This window comes from Chinchilla lanigera, unplaced genomic scaffold (assembly GCF_000276665.1).
Source record: "Chinchilla lanigera isolate Chin_1 unplaced genomic scaffold, ChiLan1.0 scaffold00123, whole genome shotgun sequence".
In the NCBI taxonomy this organism is placed as follows: Eukaryota; Metazoa; Chordata; class Mammalia; order Rodentia; family Chinchillidae; genus Chinchilla; species Chinchilla lanigera.
In genome coordinates this window covers 1,417,121-1,434,746 of record NW_004955524.1, presented here as the reverse complement: position 1 = coordinate 1,434,746, position 17,626 = coordinate 1,417,121, and the positions used below count along the sequence as shown (strand labels likewise).

Below are 17,626 nucleotides of genomic sequence, written 5' to 3'. Positions count from 1 at the left end.
TCCCCAGGGGCGCTTCGGGGCCCGGGCGAGCCCCCGCCGCCCGAACACGCTGCTCGGGCTCCGGAGGAGGCCCAGCGCCCTGTCGGCCCCGCAGGAGCCGCTCCGCCGGCCCAGCCCCTCCGATCGCACCCGAGGCCTCGCTGGGGACAGTCGCCCCGCTCCCGAATGGCCTCAGCCGCCGGCCGGGACTCCGGAGCGGGCCGTCCGGGGGCGGGGAGGTCGGCTTTTGGAAAGTTTGGGGCGACTTGGAAGTTCGCTTTACAGAGCGTGCACCTCTTACGGTGATTGGAGGGCGAGCAAGGGGAAGAGCTCCCTCCGAGCGCCCCGCGGAGAGCGCCAGGCGTGTGGCAGACTTCTGGGCCTGCCTCCCGACAGCTGGTTTCGTTTAGATTTTTGTGTGATTAACTGACATCTTCCTGCCCCTTGCCACATGTATCTAGCGAGCCTCTTTTACCTTATAAGGAAAATCCTTTGTAGCGTGTGGCCGGCTTTGATTGCAGGAAGGGGTGGAGCCCGGAGTGACTCCCAGGGACTAGCAGTTTTTCAGAAATACACATATGTGTGTGTGTGCAGCTTCTACGTTTACGTGCTCAGCGCCCAGCTCTTTCCATCCCCGACAGTTCAAAACCTGCCAAAAACGTGTCTGCGGGGACTGAGAATTCGCCGCATGGGGAGCTGCTTACTTTTTTGTTCTTGTTTTTCTTTTTGAGACAGCTCATGAGTCAAGCACCTCTGTATGATTTTTTAAAAGCGATTAGTTGCCTGCTGAGGGCTCCTGGATTTCTTTATGGGCTGATGAAACTGTTCTGGAATTAGATGGTGACGTTCATTGCACAATTTCATGACTATACTGAAAAAAAAAAAAACCATGGGAGAAAGACATGGCATCCTGCCCTGGGTGCTGAAGATGCAAAAGGTTGAGGCTTCCTGCCATTAAAGAGAGGCGCCCTGGGTGGGGGGTGCACACACCCAGTGGTCAGCACTTGTCCAGCACCACAAAGAAAAAGGACCTGGTTATTTGGAAGGTCGGAGTGATGTTTCTCTTCTTTTGAGGCAGGGTCTCCTGTGTAGCCCAGGCTGGCCTCGAATTCACTATGATCCTCCCGCCTCAGCCTCCTGAGCGCTGGGATTACAGGCGTGCGCCCCCATGCCCGGCGGAGTGACATTTCTTAAGAGATCCTGTCAGTGATGTTCAGGGAGTCTCCACGTTCGTGTTTGCGGGGATGTGGTGACCGGACACTTGTAATCTGCTCTGTCTGGGTCTGGGACCGTGGGGCTAAGAAACCTTCCTGACTTTGTGTCTTTGAGCCATGATCTTCTACTCCCATTCACGGACTTTTTCTTCTGCTGTGCAGACTCTGCCGCAGAAGGTCCAGCTTCCCACTAACTGTAGCCGTCCCCACTTCAGGGCCTTCTCTGTCCGGATAGGAAGAGGGTGGCATGGCCTACCCCCGCTTCACCTCTCCCGCGATCCCCTGCCCTTCCTTCCGGAGGTGGCCGCCCCGGGTCCCTGCCTGACTCTCAGGCCTCTGCAGGGCTCGGGGCAGGCACAGGAAGGGAAGAGCCTGGGCGTGGCAGGCGCGAGGGCTGGTCCTTTCTAGCTCTAAGTCGCTCAACAAACCGCTGCGTGCAGCAGGGCACTCAGTGTGCCCATGGGAGGCGAGCGAGCTGCGTGGGGGTGGCTGTGGCGCACAGCCGTGGAAGGGTCCCGCCCGTGTTGGGGGTGCTGCGTGGGCCCAGGCGGTCACCGCGCGCCGAACCGGATGCTGACTCAGCGCTCTGGCAGCGCCCCTGCTCTGCACACTGCCCCGCACTTCCTCCTTGTAGGTGCAGACACCTGGAGAAGCCAGCCAAAGCCAGGCGCGCGACGCCCTCTGACCCTTGCTCCTAGGGAGGCTGAGGCAGGAGGGCTAGCAGTTCAAGGCCAGCCTGGGCGGCTTAGCGAGACCCTGGCTAGAGCATGGGGAAGGCCCCAGGTTCCTTCTCCAACATAACATTTTTAAAAAAGCAAATGACGGTGTCGGACCCCGTCCTGGCCTGTAGCCCAGCGCTCTTCCCTCTCTTGGCCCATCTTTGTCTCACGACTCCCAGTCAGAGCTGGGGACTGGTGCCCCCCGCCCTGCCTGCCCCTGCTGATCCATGGCCGCGGCCTGAGGCTTCCGGCCTGAGCCCTTCTCTGGTGCTCAGATGTGTGGGTGCGGAGCGGGTGGGCGTGGTGGGCCGAGGCGCCGGGGCCCTTCCTGGGAAGCCCGCGGTGGGGGCCGGAGCCAGGTACCACTTAGCCTCTAGAGAACAGCGCTGGCTGTCCCCTAGCGGTGCATCCGCCAGGAGCTGCTGGGAGGCCAGCGCCCGCGTGTCCGGCCTGCGGTTGCGTCTCTCGTGGTTTTAGCCCTTTCGGTGGCGTGTGCTAAGTGCGCGGGTTCGTCGCTCCTGTGTTGACGAGACCTGGCTCGCGCCCGTCCTGGACCGATGGCTGTTCCCACTGTGCTCGTGCCGGGCTTTGTGCTCGCTGCAGAGAGGGTCGTGCGGGTTCCTCCCAGCGGCGGGGCTGGCTGGGCGTTACGGCGCAGCTGCGCGCCTGCTGCGGGCCACCTGCTCCCCTTTAACCTGCCTGCGCCTCCGACCCCTCCAGGCTGAAGGAGATGTGGCGGCTCTCAATCGGCGCATCCAGCTTGTGGAGGAGGAGTTGGACCGGGCTCAGGAGCGCCTGGCCACAGCCCTCCAGAAGCTGGAGGAGGCAGAGAAGGCTGCGGATGAGAGCGAGAGGTAAGGACGCCCCCGGCCCGGGCACAACACAGGCAGTGTCCGCGAGGGTGGGTTTGGGAAGTGCTGCCGTCCTGAGGCCCCCTTACCGCTCCTTCACACAGCAGTTGTCAGAGTGACGCGGAAAAGGGGAGATGAGCCAGGTGTGGTGGCGCACGCCTGTACTCCCCAGCATGCTGGGAGGCTGAGGCAGGAAGATGACAGGTTTGAGCCCAACCTGGGCAACTTAGTGACTTAAGTGGGAGCCTGTCTCTCAAGAAAAACTTTAAAAAGGTCTGGGATGTAGATCATCGCAAAGACCCGGGTTCAGTTCCCAGCTTGGGAAGTAAGAGGGGAGGGGACGGAAACGGAAGCGGGCCGTCTGTGTAGAGCTGCCTGTGCTGTGGGCTCACGGGGTAACCGCTGTGCTGGGGACACGTGCAAGGCAGCGCCGTCGGCGTACTCGCATCGGTGCCGGATCTGGGTCTGCACCGGCTGCTCTGTCCCTGGGCGCCGGATTGTTCTCTGGCCGCAGCGGCTCTGGAGGACTGAGGGGAGATTGTGTACGCGGAAGCTGCGGCCTCTGTCCTGCTAAATGGGCTCCTTGTGTGGCGATGGTGTGGGCCGGGCCAGGGGTCACCGCGTTTCTCCCATCGCTCAGAGTTCTCGCTCGACCCATTCACTGAGGTTTCCCTGAGAATCCTCCGGAGGGTTAACTTCTGGTTGTGGGGCTGTGCCCGTAAGCTAGGTGAACAAGGGGCTCACGAGATCGAGTTTCCCAAGCGGGGTGGAGGCAGCGGCACCTGCCCCGGCTGTTTCAGCCCCTTCGTCGGGGGCAGGGGAGGAGTAACGGCGACAAGATGGCGGCTCAGGAAGCCACAGGGCTGTGTGAAGGACCCTGCCGGGCACTGGTGGCCCTGCCTGGGGCCTGGACCAACTGCTGCTCGTGATTGTGGTCAGACCAGCCTGGTGGGATGCCGCACCTTGAGGACCTCCCAGGTGACACACCGAGAGCCTGGCAGGCCGCTCTCTTGATTGCGTCATAGTGCCAGGGGCCTTTGCTGGAGATTGCTGCGTCTCAGTAGAAAGTTCTACACTTCAGCAGGAGGACCTAGATTCAAACCCTACCACTGCCGCTTGGGCAGGTCCATTTGTTTTTGAGATGGGGTCTCAGTGTGTTCGTTACCTAGGCTGGTCTCAAACTGCCAGGCCCAAGCCATCCTCCTGCCTCGGCCTCCCAAGTACACCAAGGGACCATAGATGTACACCACGGCACCCAGCTGGGCAAAGCACTTTGCTTTCTTGAGTATTATAAGGATTCTTCCAACAATAAACATGCTGCAAGCTTGCTCATGTGCCGAAGCTGAGGCCTTGTGCCGATGGGAAGGGCATTTTGATGGCTGGCCGGGAGTGACAGTGACGGTCCAGATGGAAATATTTATCAAATTGAAAACAGCAGCAAGAATGATACATAGGCATGGTGGGCACATCTGTAATCGCAGCACTTGGGAGGCTGAGGCAGGAGGATCACCATGAGTCCAAGGCCAGCCTGGGCTACATAGTGAGACCATGCCTCAAAAAAAAAAAAAAAAAGAATGCTACATGTTGATGAGACATTATTCTGAGCTGGGCTCTTCGTGGGAGCTCGATGATCTTGCCTGTTCCACCCCTAGTAGTTCAAGAAGCCAAAGCAGCCTTGCTTCATGCTCAGCCAGCTGTGTTGTAAGAGGTCCGGCTGTCAGCGTCTCCAGGACACTATTACTGTCCTTTCCAAGTTGGGCAGACCTACTTTAGTCCAGACTCCACATCCCTCTCTTGGCTGAGACTCCCTTATCCAGAACTCCTGGACTGGAAGTATTTCAGACTTTACTTTTTTCTCTCCAGATTTTGGAGTATTTACATGTCGATAATGAGCACTCCTTAAGGATGGGACCAAGTCTAAAAAATACATTTACATTTCATACATACCTTATGGGTATATGTAGCCCTGAAGGTAATGACATGGGGTGTTTCCAGTTTCTGTGTGTTTTTTTTTGTTTTGTTTTGTTTTTCTTCCTGTACCAGGAATCGAACTCACGACCTTGCGCTTGCCAGGCAGGCGCTGTGCCTCTGAGCTAAATCCCCAGCCCCCCGTCTGTGTGTTTTGACGGTGACCCAGCACATGGAGTTAGGTGTGGACTTTTCTACTTGGCAGGGGCACATCGGGGCTCAGAAAGCTTGGGCTGGGGGTGTAGCCAAGTTGGGAAGGCTCTGTCCACCCCAGTCCCTCACTTCCCACTGCAGCCAACCTACCGTCTGTCTTCCTCTGCCCCCTCCGTTTGTAAAACCCGCCAGTGTTCCCGTCCCCTCGCTCAGCACAAACTCCGGCCTCGCACATCCCAGCCTCTGGCCCAGCACCCTGACCCCCGTGCTGCTCCCCAAGCGTGCGTGCTCTTGGGTGTGTCGGGCTCCTACTTGCCCTTGGATAAGCCTAGTATCGACATCACCTCTTCTGCAAAGCCTTCTGCGACCCTTTACAGGCCCCACTGCAATAGAACCCACTGCTGCTCCCAAGCTGGGAGCCGGCTGAGAGCGCCCGACTCCGCCACCAAACCACCAGGGTTGCTCGCTCTGTAACCGGAGCAAACTGCCGACCCCTTCGCGCCTTGGTTCCTCGTCCGCGTGTGGTGGTCACGGCCCACTTCATGGGCGGTTGTGGAGGTTACAGAGCTTGGAACAGCCAGTGGGGTCTTGATGGCAGCGTCACCAGAGCTCCGCTGTGGCAGCAAGACCCGCTCCGGAAGTTGACAGAAGGGTCCAGAGCGGGGTGGGGGTCTGTGCGTGCCGGGGTGACGATACGCTTGCTGTCCGCAGAGGGATGAAGGTGATAGAAAACCGGGCCATGAAAGACGAGGAGAAGATGGAGATCCAGGAGCTGCAGCTCAAAGAGGCCAAGCACATCGCCGAAGAGGCCGACCGCAAATACGAGGAGGTGAGGGGCTGGCGGATGCGGGCGGCAGGAAGCGGGAGGACGTGGAGCGGCCGATAGGAAGGCCCGGGGCAGCCTGAAGGAAGCCCTGCTGCTGGTCAGCTGTCCTGTGTGCACATCTGTTTTTCCAGAGACGCCCACTTGGCTAGGAAACTGTCTTGCGTCGTGCCAAAAGGCCCCGTGACCCTGGTCTAACCTGGGGGGAACCAGCTGAACCACAGCTGTGTCCTGTGGCCCAGCCTGGCAAGACTGGCCCAAGCAGCGTGGTCCGCAGGGTGACTCCTCCGTCCCTCTTCTGCCCGCCTCTGGGGTTCCGCTGTTCCTTGCCTCTCGGCTGCCTCACTGCTGGGGCCTGAGGAGGATTTCGATTCTGATTCCCGCCGGCCCCCAAGTTGAGGGACGCACCGGAAGCCGCCTGGGGCCCGTGGTGCGGGTGTGGCTGTGGTGCTGCCATCTGCACGGGGAGGGCCTCCAGCGGATGCTGGGTGGTGGGGTCACCTTGGCCGGCCGTGCTGTCTCCACAGGTGGCTCGGAAGTTGGTCATCCTGGAGGGCGAGCTGGAAAGGGCAGAGGAGCGAGCAGAGGTGTCGGAACTGTGAGTGTCGCCGAGTCCGAGCAGGGCCCAGCTCACTCCCCGGGTGGAGGAGGGAGCTGGGTGTGTTAGGAAGACTGGCCCGGGTCTCTGCTCACGTGGGCAGACGGGCATCGGGGACTCAGGCGCATCCCTTTGCTTTGCTTCCGTGGCCGACAGAGGTGCCTACAGTTTGCCCTTCGCTGCCCTGCGAAGTGTTGCCAGTGTGTTCTCTTCTGACGAAGATGTTGGAAAATAGGCAGGACGCGTGACAGTAGAGAAGCCCGGAGTCCTGTTTCCTCAGAAAGGCCATCTCGAGGCTTTTTTGAAAGGGTCCCAAGTCACAGCCAGGCGTGGTGACTCACTCCTGTAATACCAGCACTAGGGAGGCTGAGGCAGGAGGATCGCCGTGAGTTCAAGCCAGCCTAAACTGCATAGCAAAACCCTGACTCAAAAAACAAACAAAAAAAAGTCCAAGTCGCCCAGGCTGGGCTTGAACTGGTGATCCTCCTGCCTCAGCCACTTGAGTAGCTAGGATGACAGGCATGTGCCCTCACGCCCAACAGGCCATCCCATCGTGACAGATCAATGGTCAGTGCGGGGCAGGCTGCCCGCCTGGTGTTGCAACACTCAACCACGTCAGTGCTGGGCTGTGACATTCCTGGGGGCGTGGGGCAGGCTTGACCAGAATTCTGCAAGCTCCAACAAACCAAACACCTCTTTCCTTGGCCTTGGAGGCATCCAGCTCCGCAGAGCACCCTGCAGTGCCAAGGGGGATCTGGTTTCACAAGTCCGCCCCAGGCTTGCTTCCCGGGGCTTGCTTCCCGGTGTCCGTGTGAACTCCGATTGCTGACTGCCAGCCTCCTGCGCTCGATCTCATGCTTACTCCTTCCGGCCTCATCCGTCACAGATTCCCCGAGTCCCTGCCGCCCCTCCCTTGGCAAAAGCCCAGCAGTATTTTGTGCACCTTCCAAGTGCTCTCAGCCTGCCTTGCCTCTCGCTGGTATGAGAGGGATTTGCTAAGTACACAACGTTTCATCTCAGAAAAATCCATTAACATTTTTTCCCACATTCCTTCTGGAGGCCCTGGGCAGCAGAGGCTTCTCCTTTTGCAGACTTTTTTTTTAAGGGAACTGCCTCCTGTAGGGAAGACAAGACACCCAGATCCTTTGTCTTTGTGCAGAAAATGCGGCGACCTGGAAGAAGAACTCAAGAATGTCACTAACAACCTGAAGTCTCTCGAGGCTGCGTCGGAGAAGGTTGGTGGTTGGCCTGAGTCGCGAGGAGACTTGCTAGGCTTCTTCTCTCCTCTGGCCCAGTTACTCAGAACATGCCAGGGTATCAGCAATCTGACCTTCATTTGTAAACAGTAGCTGTGGTGCCAGGAGCCAGGGTTTCCCCCTACAGAGAGAGCTGGCCAGGGGCTGGATTTGTTAACAAGGCTCAGGCAACCTTTTCCATGGGGTCTTAGTGCCTTTTTTTGCTTTTTCTAATGTATGTATGATTGAATCCAGGGCCTTACCCGGGTGAGGCAAGTGCTCTACCACCGAGCTCTAGCCCTCACCCCTTTTTGCGTTTTGGAATGTTCTTTCTCTCTTTTGTCTGAGACAGGGTTTCACTGTGCAGTTCAGGCTGGCCTTGAAGTCAGAGCAGTCTTCCTGCCTCAGCCTCCCGAGTGCTGGGATTACAGGCGTGCGCCCCCACGCCTGGCCGTCACTTCATTCTCTGACCCTGCTGTTCACTCAGCCCCGCATGGCGTGGCCGTCGCGTGTCGCTTTGCTTGGGAACCCTATATTCATTCTTTATGCCTCTGCTGACTCTTCGCTCCTTCAGAGGCCCCTCCCCGGTCTCTGACCCGGGAAAGGACCTTCCGGGCGCTCTCTGGTGTGGTCCCATCTCCTTCTCCTGTGATGAGCTTACTTACTTTTGGGTACTGGAAACGGAACCCAGGGCTCCTGCATGCTAAGCAAGTGCACTCGGCCCCAGCCCTACGGCACTTACCGCGACCAGTGTTGTGCCTTCCTTGCCGGCCTGTCTTCTGCCTCGTTGAGAGCAGTGTCCCTGGCCGCAGCACTGAGCCTGCTGTCCTTAGTTTACAAGCATGAGTGATGAGCAAACGCGGTCCGTGTGTGCGTGTCAGAGAGATGTTGTGGTGGTCACACAGCTGCTCCTAAAGAGCCGGAACCTCGTCTAGTGGCAGATTGACAATAATAAAGTGCGTTAGAGTACAACGCAGATCTTGCAAAACTGGGAAACGTCATCAAGGAGGTGACTTTTTTTTTAAAAAAGCTATTAAGGGCTGGAAGTGTAGCTTAGTGGCAGCGCACTTGGGTGCCCCGCGCAAGGCCCTGGGCTCCGTCCCCAGCACTGAAGGTTTTTTTTTTAAGCCACCTATGTGATGATAGCCCGAAGCACAAAATCCAGATACCTGAGTCTGACTCCACGTTCTCATCAAAGCTTTGTCACTTAGTAGCCACGTGACCCAAGACAAAGCATTCAGCCTTTCCGCTATCCTTGCGCCATCTGGAAAGTGGGATTCAGGAACAGTAGGTGTGGTGCCCTTTACCACAGCTGGCCGTGGCAGGCAGCTCACAGATGGCCGCCACAGTAACCCGGGGTGAGAACTCCGAGACACGTGGGCTGTCTGACAGGAGTCACAGGACGGGGACAGGGTGCTGGGGAGCACGTGCGTGGACAAGGCTGGAAGGTGGGAGGCCACAGAACGCTCAGAGGGGGCGGGCACCCTGGGGAGGGACGGGAAACACAGTCTGGGCCCCGCGGAGCGCACTGCCGCGCTTCTGCCCAGAAGGAGCCTCCTCTGCTCAGCGGCAGAGGCCGTGTCAGTCCTTCACACGCACGTCCTGCACAGGCGCTGTGCCTCCTCCTGGGCTGTTTGTTCCTCCTTGTTCTAAAGCCGCGCTTGGCTTTCTCCCACAGTATTCTGAAAAGGAGGATAAATATGAAGAAGAAATTAAACTTCTGTCTGACAAACTGAAAGAGGTGAGTGGGCCGCACCTAGCTGGCTAGTTGCCCGGGGCACGCCCTGGGGCCGTGGCGCTGACTCTTTCTGTCTCTAGGCTGAGACCCGCGCTGAGTTCGCAGAGAGGACGGTTTCAAAGCTGGAAAAGACCATTGATGACCTGGAAGGTACGGAAACGTCTGTCGGTCTGTCTGTCACACACACACACACACACACACACCCGTGTGACAGCCTCGGGGTTGGGGTGGGGCCTCACCCCCTTGCAGGGGCTGAGTTGGGCTTTGTTGGCCTAAGGAAAGTAAAATGCAGAATGAGGAAGTCTGTAGACCTTCCTTCAGCTTGCTCATTTCAGAGATGCCTTGCATTTTTACAGATCTCTCTCCCTGGGAGCTGGAAGCTTATCACAGTATGAGAACATGGAAAGATAGGGAATGTACAGACAAGGGTAATTTAAGACTCTGCTGCAAGTCTGGTTGGTGCCCCGCACAACCCAGCATTTCCTGAAGTGTTCCAATTATAAACATTCTGCCCTGTGTTTTTCTTGATATGGCCGGGAAATTCCACAAACTTGGGGTTAAAACGCAATCTCCCAGCCTGCCTGTCTCACCCAGAAAGGGTGCAAAAGTCCTGGGAGGAAGTTCACGGGGAGATTCATCTCCAGACCCTGCTCTTAGGAAACTGCACAAGGGGGCTGGGGATTTAGCTCAGTGGCACAGGTGCCTGCCTGGCAAGCACAAGGTCCTGAGTTCAATCCCCAGTACCGCAAAAAAAAAAAAAAAAAAGAAAACTGCACAAGGAATCCAAGAACGTAGCAGGGGAAGGGAGTCAGAACTGTTATGATGTCAAAGACGATTTGTCCCTGTGCTTACGTGGGAAGTGGAGCTTCCCTATAAGGGAAAGTGCGCTAATTCCACACTGTAACCTTCGAGTCGAGTGAAGACACTGGAAGTCAGAAGTAACCGGGGGTCCCGCGGTGGTTGGGAGGAAGCTCTGGCCATTCCTAGTCACCGTTCTTTTAAAGGTTTGTCATAGCTAACGCCTCGCAGTATCTCAAACCACTTAGAAATCACTCCATAGATCCCCTTTTGTTTTCATTTGTTGCACACAGAACATACTTTCTCCTAGTTCATGCTTTGTTTTCTTGGCTTTTTCTGTTTGTTTTTGAGACAGGGTCTCACTATGTAGTACAGGCTGGCCTTGAACTCACAGGGATCCTCCTGCCTCAGCCTCCCAAGTGCTGGGATTGCAGATACGCGCCACCACACCCTGCTCTCTGTTGTCTTCCTCTTGCTGCTCATCTGTGACTCTCCATTCAACACTCCCTGTACCTGTCCTTCCCAGCTTTCTCCGGGGTACTTCCGCCCTCTAGACGAGCTACGTGCTCTGAAACTCAAGCACGAAGCTGTCATCGAGCAGCTGGACCATGCTCTTGATGACATGACCTCTCTCTCAGAGGCCTCAGGGTGCTGCCCTAGGTGCTATCCGTACTGAACTGTGCTTTCTCCCCATGGTGCCTCCACTCCTGTGGGTTTCTGGAGCTCCAGTTTCCTGCCCCCGGTTTGATCTGTCAAGCTCTCTGATGTGTCTGTGACCCTGTGACTGAAATTAAGTCAGGCTGCCCTCATCCTAACATCCTCTGTGTCTCTCGTGTTCTGCTTGCCGCCTTTGACCATGGCTGGAACCCAAAGTGGATGGTTGGCTTTCTCTCCTCTCAGAGGAGCTCATCACAAAAAGGAAAATGATGCCTACTTCATTCTTTTCTAAGACGTGAAGACAAAGCCAATTTGGCACAGGCTCCCAAATGTGGCATTAGCTGACTGCTTCTCCATGCCAATAGTTTTTCCTTAAATAGAAATCATTTTGAATGGAGCCTCATCCCTCCAGACCTCTCAGGCAGCTGAGTGCTCGGCAGAACCTGTAGAAACCAGCAGGCCTGTGTGCCCAACGAGGCTCTCCTTGAATGCAGTTTCCGGCTCTGGATTCAAATGGCGGCAAGGGCACTTCCTGTTCTTATCCCTTCTCTCATGTGTCTTCTCTGTTACGCTCTGAACGGTGACTGCGGTTCCTCTCGTCTTCATTGTCTGCGGGACGTTGTCCAGGCCCCCAGGCCTGGGAGGAAGTTCACAGGGAGAGTCATCTCCAGACCCTGCTCTTAGAAAACTGCACAAGGAATCCAAGAACATAGCAGGGGAAGGGAGTCAGAACTGTTACGATGTCAAAGCAGCAAGGTGATTTTTTTTTTTTCCCTAAATTCCAGAGTGGCCAGAGACACGAACCGCTGTCTCCCTTCACATTCTCCAGGACACTGGTTTATAGTAGGAATGCGTGAAGTTGTCTGGTGGTTCAAAGTTCATGTTTAAAGCGACTCAAGAACTGATGGATTTGTCCAATATAATTCAGGTTTCAAATTCAAAACTCAAAATACTGAGTTCTGTCCTGTAGCCCACCCACTACCACCTCAGATTATTCCCAAAACACTGACAGTTTGATGTCCAAGTCACCTCTCCCAGACTACCCACCAAATTTGGAAATGGCATCAAATCTCCAATTAGATCACATTTTGGTCAATATACCTTTTGTTTTTTGTTGTTTTTTTTTTTTGAGACAGGATCTTGCTACATCGTTCAGGGTGTCCTCAAACTCATGATCCTCCTGCCTCAGCCTCCTGAGTGCCAGGATTAAAGGGGTGTGTCTCCACACCCAGTACCTTGTTTTTCATCACCCTATAGTTGCTTTTTGTTTAAATTCAGATGGAGAACCTCTGTCCCAAGTTTTTATTCATTCCTCCAAAATACATTTCTCCTAAACTACCTATAACTTTCCATCTCCAACCTCGCTCTGTTCCTATCTACCATACTTGCTCTAAACTATTGCACAAACCAGTGCCAAGGTACCTCACATATGCCCTTGGAATGACTGCACACTATCTAGGCCGTGGTTTCTGTTTGTTCCTGGGATTTTTCCAGACCTCTGTAGCCTCCACCCTTTGAAATATCTATCCAGCCTTGCCTATCCAGTCATTCTACTTAGCTAAGCACCAAAATGGAACTTCATTTACAAAGATTAATGCCATGGAGTTGATAATCTCTGAGCCTTGACACAACTTTCAAGGTCAGCTAACACTTTGAGGGAAAGTTACTTCCTCTCAGGCAAACTAACAGAATAGATACCAGAGAATGCAGATGACAGGGTGAAATGAGTTTAGGGTCTGTAGTCAAGAGACCTGCGTTGGAATCCTAGCTCTACATTTGGCCTGCTCAACCTTGAACAAACTGCTTAGCTTTCCTCAAAAATCAAGGTGAGGGGCCAGGGATATAACTCAGCGGCACAAGCGCCTGCCTGGCAAGCACAGGATCCTGAGTTTGATTCCCAGTCCCCAAGAAAATTAAAAAATAAAGGTGTAACCCTCAGAAATTGTGAGGATTTGATGACCAGGTGATAGAGAATGCAGCTCACAGCATTTCTGAACATCTCCATAGGTACAGATCACTAGGTTTTGTTTGTTTTTTGAGATGGGGTCTCGCTATGTAGTTTAGGCTGGCCTTGAACTCACTGTGTAGCCCAGACTAGCCTCAAACTTGTGCTGATTCGCGTGCCTCAGCCTCTCAAATGGAGGGATTACATGTCCAGTGATTTTTCTTAGGTACCTTCTCAAATTAAAGGTTCCACAGGTGTAGTAAAAGGCAGCCAACTTCTCCAATTTTTTAAAAATTTTTTTCTGTCTTTTTTGAGACAGGGTCTCGCTGTGCAGCTCAGGTTGGCCTTGAGCTCACTTTGTAGCCCACGCTGGTCTCGAACTCGCAACGATCCTCCTGCCTCAGCCTCCCGAGTGCTGAGATTACAGGTGTGCGCCACCACACCCAGCTTCAAAAAATTCTTTTAAAGAGAATTTAAAAATAATAAAAAAACTAGAAACGATGCACAATTACACAAAACAAGTTGATAGGAATTCAGCAATGGTTGTTATATTGCATGTTGCTGTCTTCAGATCAGTTGTTCAGATTACCACATAGAAGCATGCAAAATTTTTTGCACCTCTCAGAAAATTTCCAGGCTATTCATATCATAGTGTACAAGGCATTGAGGCATTTTACTTTCCTTCCAGTATTTTAATGACTCTTGGCCTAGTCCCTTATCTGCCATCCCTCACCGCAAACCAGTCCTTTCTCATGCTTTGTCATGGCTCTTTTTTTAGTTTGTTTTATCAGCTCAATCACTGAAAAACATGCCTGCAAATATAGTCTGGTTTTAATTTCAGTCATGTCACATTTACCAGAGATGGACTTGACTGGTGTGGATACACCGGCACGATGACACAAGTATGCCTGGAATTGAAGTAGCCATTCCGAGCAGCTCCATAGGAAAGATGGGCTGTGGGATTACATTTTCCTATCAAAACATCAGGAACTAATAACTGGCATTAGGGGGAAATTTTATTAAGTCACCCACATACTACAATCTTAAGTTTGTGTAACGTGTGTGTCCTGAAGTATTTCTCTTCTGTCCTTCATAACATCTGTATCATCCACTGGTACTATTCCACCCTTTTGACAAAATGGGAGAAACTGAGCCCTAGAAAAATTAAATGGCTTACCTCAGTGGCACAGCTAGAGTTTAAACACAGGTGCTCTGACTCTAGGGTTCCCAGACTCAGCCAATGAAAGTATATAAGACACTGAGTTAAATCTGAATTTCAGACAAGCAAAGAATAATATTTTTTGCCTGTGTATATCTCATGCAACATTTGGGACATACTTATTCTAAAATACTATTTGTAGTTTATCTGAAATTCTATTTAACAAGGTAACCCTGTATTTTACCTCGCAACTCTGACTTCAAATTTTGGTTTTTGGCCCCTGTTATCCCATCTTGTTCTGCTGAAATTAAAATGAAAAATACTTTCTGTATTGTGACTTTCACTTTGTCAGTGTGGAAGTTTATTTTAGAAACTTTTTTTTCTTCTGTTTAGCAAGGATGCTTACTCACTTTTCCCTTCTCTCTTAATCCCGTCCAGAAAAACTTGCCCAGGCCAAAGAAGAGAACGTGGGCTTACATCAGACACTGGATCAGACACTAAACGAACTTAACTGTATATAACCAGAAACGGAAGAGTCTTGTTCTGAGAGAAACTCCAGCGCTCCGTGTCATTCTCTTTGCCTTGTAAGAAGTTTCTTTTGTTATCACGTCTTCGCTTTGCTGGAAATGTCAAGCCAATTATGAATACATGACCAAATATTTTATATCAGAGATGCTTTGGGCACCAGTTAAATCTAACTCCTTCTCCCCCTTTTTTTCTTTCTGAATGGCACCGGCTTTTTGAGCTCTATTTTTACCTTTAAGTTGCATTTATTCCTAAGGTAGGCAGGGTATTTCATATTGAGCACACTCTCGAGACTGAGGTCTGCTTTCTGGGAGAATCCAATCCCACACTTTCAAAACAGCCTCTGGTATCTCGTAGTGGGTTTTAAATGCTGAAGAATATGAACTCTCTGGGTCCCCCCTGGCCGAACAACAGGAGGTTAGGGACCATCACAGTAAAATGATGGGGATTTTCCATCCAGAGCAAAAAAATAAAACAGGGCTGTTGTGGGAAGTCGTAAACCACAGCTAGATTAACCTAGTCATCCTGGCCCTTCTCCATGCTCCACTGCAGAACAAACATCCTCCGAGCCGTCAGCACGAGAATGCCCGGGAAATGGTCATAATATTTACTCAAGTCTTTTCTGGACACATCCTGAACGCTACGCTCTTCCACATATTTCATTCTAATGTGGTTGTCTGATGAGTGGGTCCCTCTAACAACGGCCCACGCTTGTCTGTTCTGATGTGAGGCCGTACACTCGGCAGGAATGTGGTATTTAATCCTGTCCAGCTCAGCCATATTCAGGTGACTGCTGGCCATCAAGAAACTGAGCAAAAGAATTGCTTTCTATTAAAAACACGGGGCAGCAAAGTAGACATCAAAAAGTAATTGGTGTAGCTTCATCTCTGCACTTCAGGGAACGACAAATGGAAGATTTTCTTAGCTAGGACTTGAATTCCTTCTTCGGGACCAAGTTACTAAAAGTTCCAAAACTCCTGATTCAACTGGATATGGAGAATTTTGTAGGCAGGAGCTGCACATGTTGGTTTTGTACTTTTTGCTTTCTCAGTTAACATCTCAGAGCTGAAACATTCCATATTCCCCAGCAGTGTGGGGGCCAATTCCAGTTTACAATTCTGACCAAAAGCCACCCCTCTTCTAGCTTAACTGAGTCCCCTGCCCCTCACTCCTATTTATTAAGCATCACACTACCAGGAGATACACTAGCGAATTGTGCAACTGAATAAAATTCATACTCTTCTTTAGATTCTTGCAACTGTATCATATGTAATAGTATATCACTTTTTCTACATTTTGGTCAAATAAATTTTTACAGAAACTACCACTTGTGTGAATTTTAGAATTTGTGGGGACATACAATGCATTTTGGTTCAACAAATGTTAATGGGGACGCAAAGACAAGATAACTGTGCCAAAAACTTACCAAATGTTACATATTTGCTTTATACTGTGACTTCATGATAAAAGGATTATGATCTCCATATTGCAGATGAGCGCTCTTGGCCTCAAGTAACTCAAAAGCACCTGTCCTTTGTCCTCCCTAGTCCTGCCTGAGCCGCGCTGTGAAGGATGAGTAGGAGTTTCTTACGGTAAGAACAAGGAAGATGCTGTGCACTGCCTAAGTTTGGGAAATACCAGGCCTGCCTGGATAAGGATGTGTGCTGTACCTGTGAGACAAAGCAGGGGGCAGAGATGTAGCTCAGTGGAAACGCACTTACCTCACATGTGTGAAGCCTTGGGTGAAACCTCAGTTCAAAAAAAAAAAAGCAGAAGTGGAAAAAGTGGAAAGTAGGGCTGAGTCCAAACTAGCGACAACCTAAATGGGTCAAGAGTAGAGAACACTGAAAAACTGAAATAAATTAGGAAAAGCCACTTAGCGTTCACTTTCTGGAAGGACTAGAGTCAAGCAGACAACAGGCGGGAAGGCAAGTTGGGAAAATGTTTCAACAATCCAAGGTCATGACTGCATTGGACAAGAGGGAAGTACTGCTCAAAAAGAAGTGATCCTAAAGTTAAGCTGACTGGGTGACTAGGAGTTTAAAGAGAATGTGAAAGTCTATAGTTTCACTACCGTAACTGCTGATACTTGGCTTCAAGATCTTACCTTGGGGAGGGGAAGTAAAGAATCAGAAAGAGAAATGAAAACCTTTAAAATAAGAATACAGTGTGCAAACAACTCTCTGTTATCAGCTATCATTAGACACTTCCTGTTAGTTCACTGTGGAGTCAAAGTAAATTCTTCTCCATCTCCCGCACCACTGCTAGGCTGAAGTTCTCCTTTATGTACCTCTTTTCTCCTGCCCACCCTCCTTGGGTTATAATCTAATCCCAGATAGTGTTGTAGTCACGCTTGTGCCTCAGCACTTACTATAAAGTGTTCACTGTTAACCGACCTGTGGAGTGTGAGGTTAGGCCGAGGTTGTGAGGGGCACTGCACACAGGTAAAGATTTTTTTATTGCGCTGAGAGCCCACCGATAAATATTCTACAGCGAGCGTACTGCAGGGCAGCACCTAGGTTAGCGGAAGTCAGTGGTCAGAGGGACCCGTAGAGAAATGTGATGATCAGAGTGCCGCAACGAAGACAGAAAAGCAAGATTCAGAAGCTAGAGTCTCAAGCTCTCTATGAGAACCAGGATAGGGGAGATCACAGAAAGGTGTCCAAAACTGTTGTTAGGTTTCACCGAGAAAAGAATGAGAAGTGAGCCTGGACAGATGAGTTGAGTTGTGGACATGCTGCGTTTGAACTTTCTTTGGCAAATCCAAAGGCAAATGTCCAGAAAGGAGGGAAACATGGGGGAATCACTGGAAAAGTGGATAGGAAACAGCATCTCGGCATGGAGACACTGGAAGCCACAGGAGTGAGGTCACCCAGAAGGGAGAACACAGACAAGGAACCGTGAGGAGCAGCAACGTTTACAGGAGGAACAGAAATCCCCCAGAAGGCTGCTGTGGGCTCTGACAAGCCACTCAGGGGGAAGTGAGGTGGCAGAAGTAACATGCACATAAAATGGGCAGCATAGCAGGGCAAAGGGGTTTGCGAGAAGGCGGCCGAGCGTATCGAACAGCACAGGGGCTGAGGATGGAAAGCCGCTGAAGGCTCTGGGATGAAGCAAAGCCCGAGCCGGAGGGGAAGGAGGAGGAGAGGCGGCCCGCTTTCAGCCCACCTTTAGCTCAGCCCTGCGGCTCCTCTGATGGCCCAGAAGAGACCGAACCGCGTCTGCGGGGCTGGAAACGGCGGCGATCAGCTCTCGGCCTGTGAA

General features: G+C 52.3%; 1 protein-coding gene across 1 annotated transcript; it reads left to right on the top strand.

Annotated features, from left to right (window-relative positions):
- Window positions 1-2,632: 2,632 nt before the first annotated feature.
- Tpm4 (tropomyosin 4) lies at window positions 2,633-15,686 on the top strand (the record flags this gene model as incomplete). Its single annotated transcript, XM_013507272.1, is given in 7 exon segments — window positions 2,633-2,766; window positions 5,596-5,713; window positions 6,235-6,305; window positions 7,465-7,540; window positions 9,219-9,281; window positions 9,359-9,428; window positions 14,276-15,686. Coding segments are annotated over 7 exon segments (615 nt in total), but the record flags the coding sequence as incomplete, so codon positions are not given.
- Between the last annotated feature and the right edge of the window lie 1,940 nt (window positions 15,687-17,626).